This window comes from Haematobia irritans, chromosome 4 (genome assembly GCF_050003625.1).
Source record: "Haematobia irritans isolate KBUSLIRL chromosome 4, ASM5000362v1, whole genome shotgun sequence".
Lineage (NCBI taxonomy): Eukaryota > Metazoa > Arthropoda > Insecta > Diptera > Muscidae > Haematobia > Haematobia irritans.
In genome coordinates, this window is record NC_134400.1 from 164344839 (window position 1) to 164359017 (window position 14179).

General features: G+C 33.4%; 1 protein-coding gene across 5 annotated transcripts in view; it reads left to right on the forward strand.

Moving 5' to 3' along the window:
* The window catches only part of Snmp2 (Sensory neuron membrane protein 2), a 691945-nt gene extending 678134 nt beyond the window's left edge, over nt 1-13811 (forward strand). For all 5 annotated transcript variants that reach the window (XM_075305636.1, XM_075305634.1, XM_075305632.1 and 2 more), the window contains 3 exons: nt 8265-8383; nt 9412-9537; nt 13135-13811. In XM_075305636.1, coding sequence (XP_075161751.1) covers nt 8265-8383; nt 9412-9537; nt 13135-13323 — 434 coding nt within the window. In that variant the 3' untranslated portion in view covers nt 13324-13811. The remainder of the gene's footprint in view (nt 1-8264; nt 8384-9411; nt 9538-13134) is intronic.
* Nucleotides 13812-14179: the final 368 nt, after the last annotated feature.

Genomic DNA, 14179 nt, shown 5'->3' on the forward strand with positions numbered 1-14179 from the left:
ATAGATTGAAATCATGTTAACGACAACTTAAATTTCCAAATTCAGACTCGACAACAAGTAGAAGTTATGCTTTGTTTCAAGTAAAAAATAAAGTGTTGAAAAAAATCTTCTACTTTTAAACGATTTTATGCTTTGTAGTCAAGATGCAAAAAGTCAACAAATTTAAAGCCAAGTTGACCTTAGTCAAACAAAATTTTCTTTCATTTTAGGATACTCAATTTTAAATCGAATCACTTAATTATAAGGATAAAACGACTTCATTGAAAAGCTTATCTACTTTTGAATAAGGAAAAAAACTTTATATCAGAGAAATGCGTCTTCTACGAGTATGCTAATCAAAAATTCGGAGTCGTATTTTAAGGACACGCAATCTTTAGCTTCACGACAATATTTTTTTCAGTGTATGCGTTGTCAAAACAACAGTCAGCGTTCATAGCAAAGACAATACTCTTTAGAAGATGGGGAATTGGCTACTGAGAACATCAAACTATTGACGGCGGTAGGGCCCTATGTTACTTGTCGTTTACGTGTTTGGTTCGACACATTAAAATGCAAATAAAAAGAAATTAAGAGTTGGCAATATCTTGGAACAAACGGGAAAAAATAATTTTTAATTTTTTGCTCAAAATTTAACATTTTTCAAAAAAATTGAGTTTTTCATTTAAAAAATGCAAATAAAAAAAATTACAAACATGTATGGACCTACACTGAAAAAAAGCATGCCCGGTTCCAAAAATTTTGTCTTTACTTTAAAAAATTTGGTATTGATTCCGAGCCAAAGAAGCGGAGAATACAAGTAAGGATACTTTTAAGACACAATTCCCTTTTAAATTTCGGTTTTGTGTACTTGCTTCTAGGAAGTAAATTTTAATTTTTCGCTTTTTCAGCTTTTTTCCTTCATATGCTATCAAAGTCCTTTAAAAACGAGTTAACGACAACTTTATTTTCCAAATTAAGAATCGACTTCCAGTAGAAATTATGCTATGTTTCAAGTAAAAAACCTCTTTAAAATAAAGTGTTGAAAAACATGTCCTATATTTGAACGAATTTTTTCTTTGTAGTCAAGATGCAAAAAGACTACAAATTTAAAGACAATTTCACTAAATTTAAAGAATTTTTCTGAATTATTAAAGTCAAGTTGACTTTAGGCCAAACATTTTTTCTTTCATGTTATGATACCCATTTTTAAGTGAAATCGCTTAATTATAAGGATAATATGACTTCAGTGAAAAGCTTATCGACTTTTGGGCAATGAAAAAAACTTAATATTAGAGAAATGCGTCTTCTATGCTAAGCAAAATTTGCATTCGTAGTTTAAAGACATGAAATCTTTGACCTCACGACAATATTTTTTTCAGTGTAGCGCCGCCAATGCAACATTTGGTACGACGCAAGCCAATTTCCCATCTTCTAAAGTGTATTGTCTTTGGTTCATAGTCTGAAATCGTAACGGTTACGAATCGCCTTAGCTCGTTGAACCTCCGACGGAGTTGCCATAAGAATGTCTAACGAATATTTAAAGACTTTTCATTTTTCATGGCCAAAGAAAAACGAAAGCCGTTCATGAAATCATGAACGCTAGTGGACGAAACCGTGAACATTTCGTTTTAATTTTTCGTGAACGTTTCTGTTTCAATTTTTTACCGGCTGTTCACGATTTTGAACGCATTTGTTTCTATTAGTGTTTATTGATATATCACAAAATGATAAGACGATTCGATAAATGAGATCTGTATCCTTATGTAATATTTATAGAGCTTAGATTTAAAGATTCCATAAAAATGCTTTTATTTTATAGAAGCAGCATGGTTAACTCAGAATTTTACCCCCCACCATAAGATGGAGGTCTACTAACTTTAACATTCCGTTTGTAGCACATCGAAGTATTGTCGTAGTGAAATTCTGAATCGATCTAACGATGTCCGTCCATCGTTCGCCTTGGAGGATCGAATTTCATCCGATCCGATTGAAATTTGTTCCACGATATTAATACTTGCCTTCTAACAACCATAAAAATATAAAAAAAAAAAAATATTTTATCCAAAAGCTCAGTCCATTTCGTTTATATCAAGCACTATTTCTGACTGTAAATCTTTAATAACCCACATTTCGAAGTTCCATTAAAAAATTTAATATACGATAGTATAAATGTGTAAATTAAAAAAAATTGGTGTTCGGTCGGAGCAGGGATTAAACCCACGACCATTTGCATGCAAGGCAGACATACTAACCACTGCTCCACGTGGCCAACAAATGTATGTTTATGTTAAATAATGTTATGTTTGCCTGGGCTCGTGGGCGCTGCAAACTATGCTATATAAATGTAACTTATAACGATAATTGTCTACTGGTGACTATAACAGCCACGTAGCCCAGTGGATAGTGTGTTGGCTTACAAACTATATGGTCCTCGGTTCGATTCTCCGTCCAGGCGAAAGGTAAGATTTGAAAAATTTATAAAATTGAATAATTTCTTCAACATTATTTGTATTACAGAAAAAGGTGCCAAGAACTAAAAAATTTCGTGGAAGTGAAAATTATGTGAGGGAATGAGCACAATCTTCTTTGGGGAAAATTCTTCCAAGTATATAATATTTTCGGACTCAAAATGCTTCCAAACATATAATATGTTCACATAAAACAAACATATTAATGTTTCGGCAGTATCGAATAATATATGTGCTTCCTGCTAAATATGTTTTGAACATATGTTAGAGAAGCGATTTTTTTGAGGGTATACAAATTGTGTACACAAAGCATTATCAAATTCTCTTCGCTTCAAACTTATCCGAAAATAAATTATCAGGAATTTGTGACCATTTAATGGCTCTAGTTATATCTATACGTGTCTATATGTGACAAATGTACAAGTACGAAAAAGACTTCCATATGTTTGGGTGTAAAAATTATATGTTTGGAACTCACATTTTTAGCACATTATTTTTAAGTGCAAGCATATAATGTTCATAAACTAGCATAACATGTTAATTATGTTTGGGACATAACATTTTTTTAAATATAATATGTGTAGATGCAAACATATATTAATATAGAAATTGCCTATAAACATATATGTGTTTAGAAAGAGAGACCGAGAGAGTATGCTCCAATTAAAAAACAAGTATATACGGCCGTAAGTTCGGCCAGGTCGAAGCTTATGTACCCTCCACCATGGATTGCGTAGTAACTTCTTCTAAACACTGCCGAATTACTTGGGCTGCGGTAACGCTTGCCGATGGCAAGGTATCTTAAAACCTCCTAACACAGTCTTCTAGATCCATATGTTGTATATATTAAATTAAAAAAGACCTATAGAAATAGAATTTTGACAAAATGTTCTATAGAAATAAAATTTTGACAAAATTTTCTACAGAAATAAAATTTTGACAAAATTTTCTATAGAAATAAAATTTTGACAAAATTTTTTATAGAAATGAAATTTTAACAAAATTTTCTATAAAAATAAAATTTTAACAAAATTTTCTATAAAAATAAAATTTTAACAAAATTTTCTATAGAAATAAATTTTTTATAAAATTTTCTATAGAAATAAAATTTTGACAAAATTTTCAATAGAAATAAAATTTGACAAAATTTTCTATAGCAATAAAATGTTGGTAGATTATTTTTGGCTCGAGTGGCAACCATGATTATGAACCGATATGGACCAATTTTTGTGTGATTGGGGATGGGCTATATATATATATAACTATAGACCAAAAGTGGTCCATTTTGGAATGGTTGTTAGCGGCCATATACTAACACCACATTCCACATTTGAACCTGATCGGATGACGTTTGCTCATCCGCAAGCCAAATCTGGGGATCGGTTTATATGGGGGCTATATATAATTATGAACCGAAGTGGGCCAATTTTTGCATGGTTGTTAGATACCATATACCAACACCATGTACCAAATTTCAGCCGGATCGGATTAAATTTGCTTCTCTTTGAGGCTCCGCAAGCCAAATCTGAGAATCGGTTTATATGGGGGCTATATATTGATGGACCGATGTGGACCAATTTTTGAATGGTTGTTAGAGACCGTATACCAAAACCATGTATCAAATTTCAGCCGGATCGGATTAAATTTGCTTCTCTTTGAGGCTCCGCAAGCCAAATCTGGGAATCGGTGTATATGGGGGCTATATATAATTATGGACCGATGTGGACCAATTTTTGCGTGGTTGTTAGATACCATATACCAACACCAAGTACCAAATTTCAGCCGGATCGGATGAAATATGCTTCTCTTAGAGGCTTCGCAAGCCAAATCTGAGGGTCCGTTTATATGGGGGCTAAATATACGTAAAAGTGGACCGATATGGCCCATTTCAATACCATCTGACCTACATCAATAAAACGGGAGCCACCGTGGTGCAATGGTTAGCATGCCCGCCTTGCACACACAAGGTAGGGGGTTCGATTCCTGCTTCGACCGAACACCAAAAAGTTTTTCAGCGGTGGATTATCCCACCTCAGTAATGCTGGTGACATTTCTGAGGGTTTCAAAGCTTCTCTAAGTGGTTTCACTGCAATGAGGAACGTCGTTCGGGCTCGGCTATAAAAAAGAGGTCCCTTGTCATTGAGCTTAACATGGAATCGGGCAGCACTCAGTGATAAGAGAGAAGTTCACCAATGTGGTATCACAATGGACTGAATAGTCTAAGTGAGCCTGAATCTTAATCGGGCTGCCGCTTTAACCTAACCTTTAACATCCTATGGTGGAGGGTATAAAAAATGAAAGGAACCAATTGGCGCCATAAAAATATACACGCACAGAAAAACCATGTTTGGACATGGTTGCCGTATCCATTTAATGCTTATCTAGAGCATGTACCCAGCAAAAAAAAATTGGAAGTTGTTCCACAAACATTTCTTTTAAAGCGCATCCCAGAATCCCCCATCGAGTTTTTTCAACTTCCGATGCAGTCCTTTTGGACAAGTCCACAAACATTTCTTCTAAAGGGCATCGTGGGATCCCCCAATAATTTTTTTGCACAGGGAGTAGAATTAGCATTGTAGCTATGCATGCAAAATTTGGTTGAAATCGGTTCAGATTTAGATATAGCTCGAATATATAGCTTTCGGCCGATTTACACTCATATGACCACAGAGACCAATTTTTTGGTCCGATTTAGTTGAAATTTTGCACAGGGAGTAGAATTAGCATTGTAGCTATGCGTGCCAATTTTGGCTGAAATCGGTTCAGATTTAGATATATCTCCCATATATAGCTTTCGCCCGATTTACACTCATATGACCACAGAGGCCAATTTTTAACTCCGATTTAGTTGAACTTTTGCACAGGGAGTAGAATTAGCATTGTTGCTATGCGTGCCAAATTTGGTTGAAATCGGTGCAGATTTAGATATAGCTCCCATATATATGTTTTTCTGATTTCGCCACTGCTTAGTCGAAAAGTTGTAAAAATGACTCTAATTTTCCTAAACTTCTAATACATATATATCGAGCGATAAATCATAAATAAACTTTTTCGAAGTTTCCTTAAAATTGCTTCAGATTTAAACGTTTCCCATATTGTTTACTAACATTGTGTTCCACCCTAGTGCATTAGCCGACTTAAATTTTGAGTCTATAGATTTTGTAGAAGTCTATCAAATTCTGTCCAGATCGATTGATATTTAAATGTATGTATTTGGGACAAACCTTTATATATAGCCCCCAACATATTTGACGGATGTGATATGGTATCGAAAATTTAGATCTACAAAGGGGTGCAGGGTATAATATAGTCGGAACCGCCCGACTTTAGACTTTCCTTACTTGTTTTTTGCTGGGTAATTGCAGCGAAAACCATGTATTTTGTCTTTGTAAAAATAGTTTTCGAGCGGAGAAAAATTTATGGTGGCAATAAGCATTTGAATGGTTCTCAAATACCGCAAACTTGTTCTATCATTTGAATGATAGAATTTGAGACCATTAAATGGTCGGGAAAATCATGTACCTGACCATTCATTTTTTTTACTGTTTTACAGGGAAAAAAGTATTTTTATAGGCCACAAAGACCATTTACATTTTTTTCGTGACCATTTAATTTTTTAACTTTTTTGCAGCGAAAAGAATTTTATAAAAACATTGAGCAGGTACACATGATTTTCATTTTGCGCGTCAGTCGTTTGTTGATTGTTTCTTGGAATGGACGGAGAATACGGATTTACTGTGTTTTGTGTTAATTTATTTATTCAGGAGCGGCACGTGGTTTTATGTGAACACAAAGAAGGAAAGTGTAATTGAAAAAATGTACCTGTTTTTTCTTCTGAATTTTGCTATATGCACGGATGAAAAAGACTGTTTTTCATATGTTTGGCTATAAACATTATATGTTTGGAACACAAATTTTTAAACACAATATTTTTGAGTGCAAGCATATAATGTTCATAAACTAGCATAACATGTTTGGGACATATATGTTAATATGTTAGAACATATTATGTTTGGGACATAAAATGTTTGTAAATATAATATGCTTGGATGCAAACATATATTAATTTAGAAATAGTCTATAAACATATATGTGTTTAGCCTATAAACATACTGTGTGGTCCGCTGTTCGAATCCCCGTCCGGCAAAATTGAATAATTTCTTCTACAATGTTTGTATTACAGAAAAAGGTGCTAAGAACTAAAAAATGTCGTGGAAGTGAGAAAGATGTGGGGGAATATACAATTAGGCAGAAACAAAATTTTGAGCATTCAGGTCGAAAACCTATGTTGTTAGCACCTATATTACCTGTTTATTTTCATAATTCATTATGATTGTAAATATATAAATAAATAAATAAAATTTTGAGCACAATATTGCTTGGGAGAATTTTTTTAAGCATATAATATTTTTGGGTGCAAAATGCTTCCAAACATATTGTATGTTCACAAAATAACATATTGTTTTTTGGAAGACAACATTATTGAATTCGGATGCAAAAATACAAAATGTTTGGAACTTAGACTACCCAAACATATATTGTTTAGACCAATATGCTTTCAAACATATTATATATAAATGTTTGGGCAATACCCAAAAATGTATATGCTTGAAGCAAAATATGTTTGGGAGTATATGTTACGGAAGCGATTTTTTATGAGGGTGTACAAATAAACAATGAATTAGTTTATAAATAAATAAAAACAAATAAATAAAGTAAATTTTTTTGTTTTCTTTTCTCAAGTGGCGTCCTTTTTTCGACGATGAAAAAAGTATTTTCATAAAGATCAAAACATTTTAGGTTGTGACCATTTTCTTTTAACTAGAAGAATGAATACCATAACATTTTAAATCGCGACCATTGTCTTTTCATTCAAACAAAATTCTTTTTATCAATATAATAACATTTTAGATGAGGACAATTATAGTTTTCTTAGAACCATGTTCACTGAGCCAACATGGTTGCAGGTGAAAATATTACATGGTCGCCACAAAAATATCTTATTATTTTGCTCTTCAAATATGATTGTGACAATCATGTTTCTTCTCTGCGTGTATGCGATATGCATTTGTTAAGCTCTAGGTTTGAAAATGGGCCCTATATCAAACGAAAATTGGCCCCAAAGAAATTTTAGGGCCCATTTTCATTGGGAAATTTTAGGGTTCATTATCATTATGCAGCAGAAACCCAAAAAATAAAAGAAACACGACCCCAAAAATAAACAAAATTTCGTGTTGTTGTATGACATATAATTATTGGGGTTCATTTTCATGGGACCCATATTCATAGCGCCGAGATTTTCTGAAATCGGGTTTTAGCATTATTTTAGTGGTGATCTAGCTGCAACACTTTCTAGGATCTGGGCACACTGGTGGAGTTTTTCAGAACGTTTTCTCTCACGAACCGTAACAATTCGCAAATGTCACATTATACAGATTTCGTCATCTTCAAATTTAATAAGAATTTTATTGTATTCAAATGTGCATTTTTCCTTTTGTTGGTTGGTTGGCATTCAACCAACCTAAAGGTAACAAATAAAACAATTTAAATTGAAATTAATGGTCCATTTGTTTGTTGTTTTGCTCTTCGGTCCATACAATGCGATGCTATTTTCTAAAATATGAATTTATATAAACAAGTTTAACATTTCATATAAAAATGTTAATATGAATTCCCAGTGAATTCTGTCTGAATTGTCATAGAAAGACTATTTTTTTCTCCGAAATAGCTGGAATGTATTTTTGTTTTTTTTTTGCAAATCAGTTTATGTTATTTGTTTGTTTTGGTTAATTTAATGTAAATTATTTTCTATTTCAGATGCACCTGTTATCTTAACATTACCTCATATGCTGGGAGCCTCCAATGAATATACCCGGACGATTAAGGGTCTTAAGCCAGATGCAAAAATACATCAGACATTCGTTGATGTGCAACATGTAAGTATCATGGAATAATTGCTCTAATTTGGAGAAGGACATCGGCTTATAATCTCTTTAGCTATTCGTATATAAGATTCCTTGAAATTCGAGTAGCTGATACGAAGTGTTACCAGTAGGGTATCCAAAACCGACATCGGATTTCGTTACAAAAACCGAAAACGAATAGTGACAAAACTGGCAATTAATCCGTAGGTTAATTAAACAGGTTAAAGTGGCAGCCCGATTAAGTTTCAGGCTCACTTAGACTATCCAGTCCATTGTGATACCACTCTTCTAGTTTTAACCGCTGAACCTTCTCGATTATTTTCTTCTGTCAACCAGATTGTTTCAAAAACATTAGCAGTCTGCTTAAGTTAACGTCTTAAACCGAAAATCGGTTATTGAAAATGGGTTGGCCGGGTTCCTGTATTTCTATCTACTTTGTCATATGTTTTCTCCAAAAGTCGAACTTTGGGTAGAAGAATATAAAAAATAAATGAAAAAACTGACTTATTAAAACACGTTTTCACTACACTCACAAAAGTAGGTTTATGTGGATGCAAATATCTTACTTATGTGTTTTAGTATTGATTCCGATCTAAAGCGTCGGTGGCGACATACACTGGCCAAAAGTACTCGGTGAATACTCGCAGGGAAAAAATATCACGAAAAGTTTTCCAGTTAAAATTTTAATTGGGTTTTCAAAAATATTCAATTAAAAATTTAATTGATGCAACAAATTTTTTAATTGAAACAAAAATCAATCACAAAAACAAGATGTGTCAATTAATTTTTTAATTGGAATAAATAATTTTTAATAGACTTTGCTGATTGATGCTATTATTTCTTGTGATTGAAGACATTTCAATTAAAAATTAATTGGATCAATTAATCGTGTCTGTGTAGCTGCCAATTCGTGTCTGTGTAGCTGCCAATTATCTGCAAATTCCAATAAAGTTCCTTCATAGATATATACCCCGGCTATCTTAAAGTTTCATGTGAAGTGAAAACGCTCTACATTATCAAATTATTATATGTCTTTTCAGTTGACAGGTACTCCCCTTCAAGGTGGAAAGCGTGTGCAATTCAATATGTTCTTAAAGAGTATCAACCGCATCACTATTACCGAAAATCTAACGACATCCCTTATGCCTGCGATTTGGGTTGATGAGGTAAGTATTTGTATATATATATTCCGCTAGCTCATACAAATTTTTCACAATTTAATTTTTTTGTAAAAAAAAACATTATTAATTTACCAATAAGTCTATCCACTCAGAAAAAGCCCCTCAATACCACCTGGTAATAGAAATAATACTAGGGATCGATACCCCTTTGTTATAATTTTGACTTATACATTTCAATATCGATATCTAAAGTCACCAAAAAGCTATTCCCGGACGGTATTAAGTTCTTACTAGGGCTGTTAATCAGGATCGATTTTTATTTCAAAATATATATTTTGAAATTCCGGGATTCGGAATTTAAAATATAGAATCCCCGATTATTTCGGGATTCTTTAAATATCTTAAGTGATAACAATCAACAGTGCCAAAAATTGTTGTAAATTAAGCCAATTTAGTTTAATTCAATTTTTATTAACAAAGAACATAAGAGTAAATTAAAACGCCATTTCAAATTTCTATCACATTTAACGAACACTAAATCGAACTAAACAACATGAAGAAAAGAAAAACAAAAAATTATGATAAAAATAAAAAAAAAATAAAAAAAAAGCAATTTCATATCGCTATCTTAATCAGGAAAAATTATAAGGATTTTGATTAGATTAGGTAATTTTTTTACTCCTGTGTGTATCCAAATTTTTATCAGATAAACGCAATCTTGCCATATTGTCGACGGACCTTTTATCATTGCTTTTTATTTTATATGGCAAGAATTCCATTTCACATGAACTCATTATTCATGGGGGGATCTTTTCGTTTAGTTCGATTTTTGATGAAATTGGGCTTTTTATAATACTAAAAAGTCACAAATGTAAAAGTAACAAATTACTTTTTCGGGATCCCGAAAAATCCCGGGTTTCGGGATTTATCCCGGGCGACAGCCCTAATTCTTACAAAAGGGGGACGGCTTATAGACGTCGTTTCACATTGCGGTGAAACCACTTAGAAAAGACGTTATAACCGGAAATTTGGCACAGTTCGTTTTTATCTTTGCAGGCAGACCATGTTCGAAGATGGGCTATATCGGTTCTCGATATGATATAGCCCCCATATAAATCGAACCCCGTATTTTCCTCTTGGGCTTCAAGAAATCGTAGGTTTTATACGATTTTCCTGAAATTGGGAATCTAAAGGTACATTAAGGCCACAAATATGTGTGGCGAATATGGTGTGTATCTCTGTGTTGAAGCCTATACAACAAATTTATCTAAATTTATTTTCATTGTATTTTTCCAATTACAACTGAACTAACTGAATTGGAATTAATTTGAATTAATTTCAATGTGGCAACCCTTTATCTAACTCGAGGTAACTGAAGTCAAGCTTTCACTCTATCTCCAAATCTCTCTATTTGCCCTTTTGTAATATAAAACAAGTAAGGAAAGTCTAAAGTCGAGCGGGGTCGACTATATTATACCCTGCACCACTTTGTAGATCTAAATTTTCGATACCATATCACATCCGTCAAATGTGTTGGGGGCTATATATATAGGTTTGTTCCAAATACATACATTTAAATATCACTCGATCTGGACAGAATTTGATAGACTTCTACAAACTCTATAGACTCAAAATTTAAGTCGGCTAATGCACTAGGGTGGAACACAATGTTAGTAAAAAAAAATATGGGAAACATTTAAATCTGAAGCAATTTTACGGAAACTTCGCATAAGTTTATTTATGACTTATTGCTCGATATATATGTATTAGAAGTTTAGGAAAATTAGAGTCATTTTTACAACTTTTCGACTAAGCAGTGGCGATTTTACAAGGAAAATGTTGATATTTTGACCATTTTTGTCGAAATCGGAAAAACATATATATGGGAGCTATATCTAAATCTGTACCGATTTAAACCAAATTTGACACGCATAGCAACAATGCTAATTATACTCCCTGTGCAAAATTTCAACTAAATCGGAGCAAAAAATTGGCCTCTGTGGTCATATGAGTGTAAATCGGGCGAATCCTATATATGGAAGATATATCTAAATCTGAACCGATTTCAACCAAATTTGGCACGCATAGCTACAATGCTAATTCTACTACTACCTTGTGCAAAATTTCAACTAAATCGGAGCAAAAAATTGGCCTCTGTGGTCATATGAGTGTAAATCGGGCGAAAACTATATATGGGAGCTATACCAAAATCTGAACCGATTTCAACCAAATTTGGCACGCATAGCTACAATGTTAATTCTACTCCCTGTGCAAAATTTCAATTAAATCGGAGTAAAAGATTGGCCACTGTGGTCATATGAGTGTAAATCGGGCGAACGATATATATGGGAGCTATATCTAAATCTGAACCGATTTCAATAAAATTTGACACACTTACTACACTACTAATTGTACTCCTAGTGCAAAATTTCAACCAAATTGGGGTAAAACTCTGGCTTCTGGGACCGCATTAGTCCATATCGGGCGAAGGATATATATGGGAGCTATATCTAAATCTGAACCGATTTCAATAAATTTTGGCACACTTAACTATAGTATTAATTGTTCTTCTTGTGCAAAATTTTAAGCAAATTAGGGAAAAACTCTGGCTTCTGGGGCCATATAAGTCCATATCGGGCGAAATATATATATGGGAGCTATATTTAAATCTGAACCGATTTCTTCCAAAATCAATAGGGTTCTATTCTGAGCCAAAATACATACTTGTGCCAAATTTGAAGTCGATTGGACTAAAACTGCGACCTAGACTTTGATTACAAAAATGTGTTCACGGACAGACGTACATGGCTCAAGAGCCCACCCTGAGCATTTTTGCCAAAGACACCATGTGTCAATTTCGTCTCCTTCTGGGTGTTGCAAACATATGCACTAACTTATAATACCCTGTTCCACAGTGTGGCGCAGGGTATAATGAATTAGCTAAGCTTATTTGCGCAGCAGCAATTTTCGTAGTAAGAAGAGAAATGTCCCCAATAAACAGAACCACCATTGAAACTGAAATTTGGCCTTTGTATTTTTCTTTATTTTTTGTAAATTGAAATCTTACAAAACTACAATTGTGGGAGCAATTGTACAATCTGCATGTTTTGATATAGCACCCATTTAGACCAAAACCGATTATTCGGAAAACTTTCGTATAATACTTTCAATAGTTTTCCGTTGTCGGCGGCTGAAATCAGTGGCGCGACTCGGCAGCTTCATTCTCTGATTACACGATTCGAACATTTTTGCTGGCGGCGACTTTCCTTCAGTATAATCTTTCGCGCTATACAAACAGGTATTTTAGCGTCGGATAGGTGCAATTAATTAAAAACCTATACAATTTTATTTCCTTTCCATCAATGAATGATGTATTGTATTAGTGTGGGAAGATGGGAAATTTTTGAAGGTTATTTAAGTTTTCAGGAATGTATACTGATCGATCGGAGGCTACATTCCAGAGACGACTTAATCGGTGTCGACTGGCCAAAAATGGTCGGCGGTACGACTTGGGGCCTCAATTTCTGCCCATGTAGTGCTATAAACAAACTTATAATTAATTTTGGATACATGAGAAAAAACTAAAAAGGTCTATTTAGAATCTCCTTATCAACTGGTCAATTCCCTTTCTCTCTCTTTCAGGGAATTCAATTGAATGACGAAATGGTAGCATTCTTTAAAAAACGGCTCATAAACACACTACAAACACTGAATATCATTCACTGGACCGCATTTCTGGGAGGATTTGGAATAGCGGCAATTTGTTTAATATATTATGTAGTACATAGACGAGAATCAATTGTTGTTGTTGCCGAAGCACCGCTAAAATAAGCAATCACGTTAAGAAAAATAATCTGGATTATTTATTCACAACATCGCGACCAGCGTGAAATGTCGCAACAGGAGGACTATAACAAAATAATGAAGAGGATTACTCCACCATGGATACCACAATATAAACTGGCTGCAATCGATAAAAAAAAAATAAATATATTGTTGTTACTTGTTATAAATAATTACATATATGTTATAATGTTTTGCAGTTATTTGAACTCTTCACTATGCCCATACGAGTTGTAATTATTGATGCTCAAAAATTCCAATTAAGCTTTAAAAATGCCCTCGAAATAAAAAACATTCTCCGAAAATGTTTACAATTAAATCTTATATTTTTGTTTGCATTAATTTCGCAAAAAAATGTACACTAATGTTGTTATTTATATTAAAATATATAGAAGTTACATAGTTATAATTGTATGTACTAAATGTGATGTTATAAATACACAATTTGTGATTTATTGTTATTCTTTCAAAATAAATAGCTTTTCATTTGTTTTTTATTTAACAAGTAAGTAAAAGTTGTTGCTATTTTAATAGTTTCTGTATCCAAAGAATAAAGCCGAACCAGTTTTGTCGGTGGCGGCTGATACAAAATTTTTGCATCCGGCGTCGGTGGTTGGACCAGAGAATGAAGCCGAACAATTTTTGTCGGCGGCGGCTTGACGGGTAAGCGAACAATTATCCATTGTAAAATCAATTTGAAGTTATTCGAATGGTAATGAGATTAATTGTACAACCAATCTTACAATCAAATTTACATTTCATTCAAATTTTACAAAATTATTAATTATCACTTTGAAATAGATTGATTGTAGGTGAAAGGCTCTAAATTTTGGCAAAAATTACG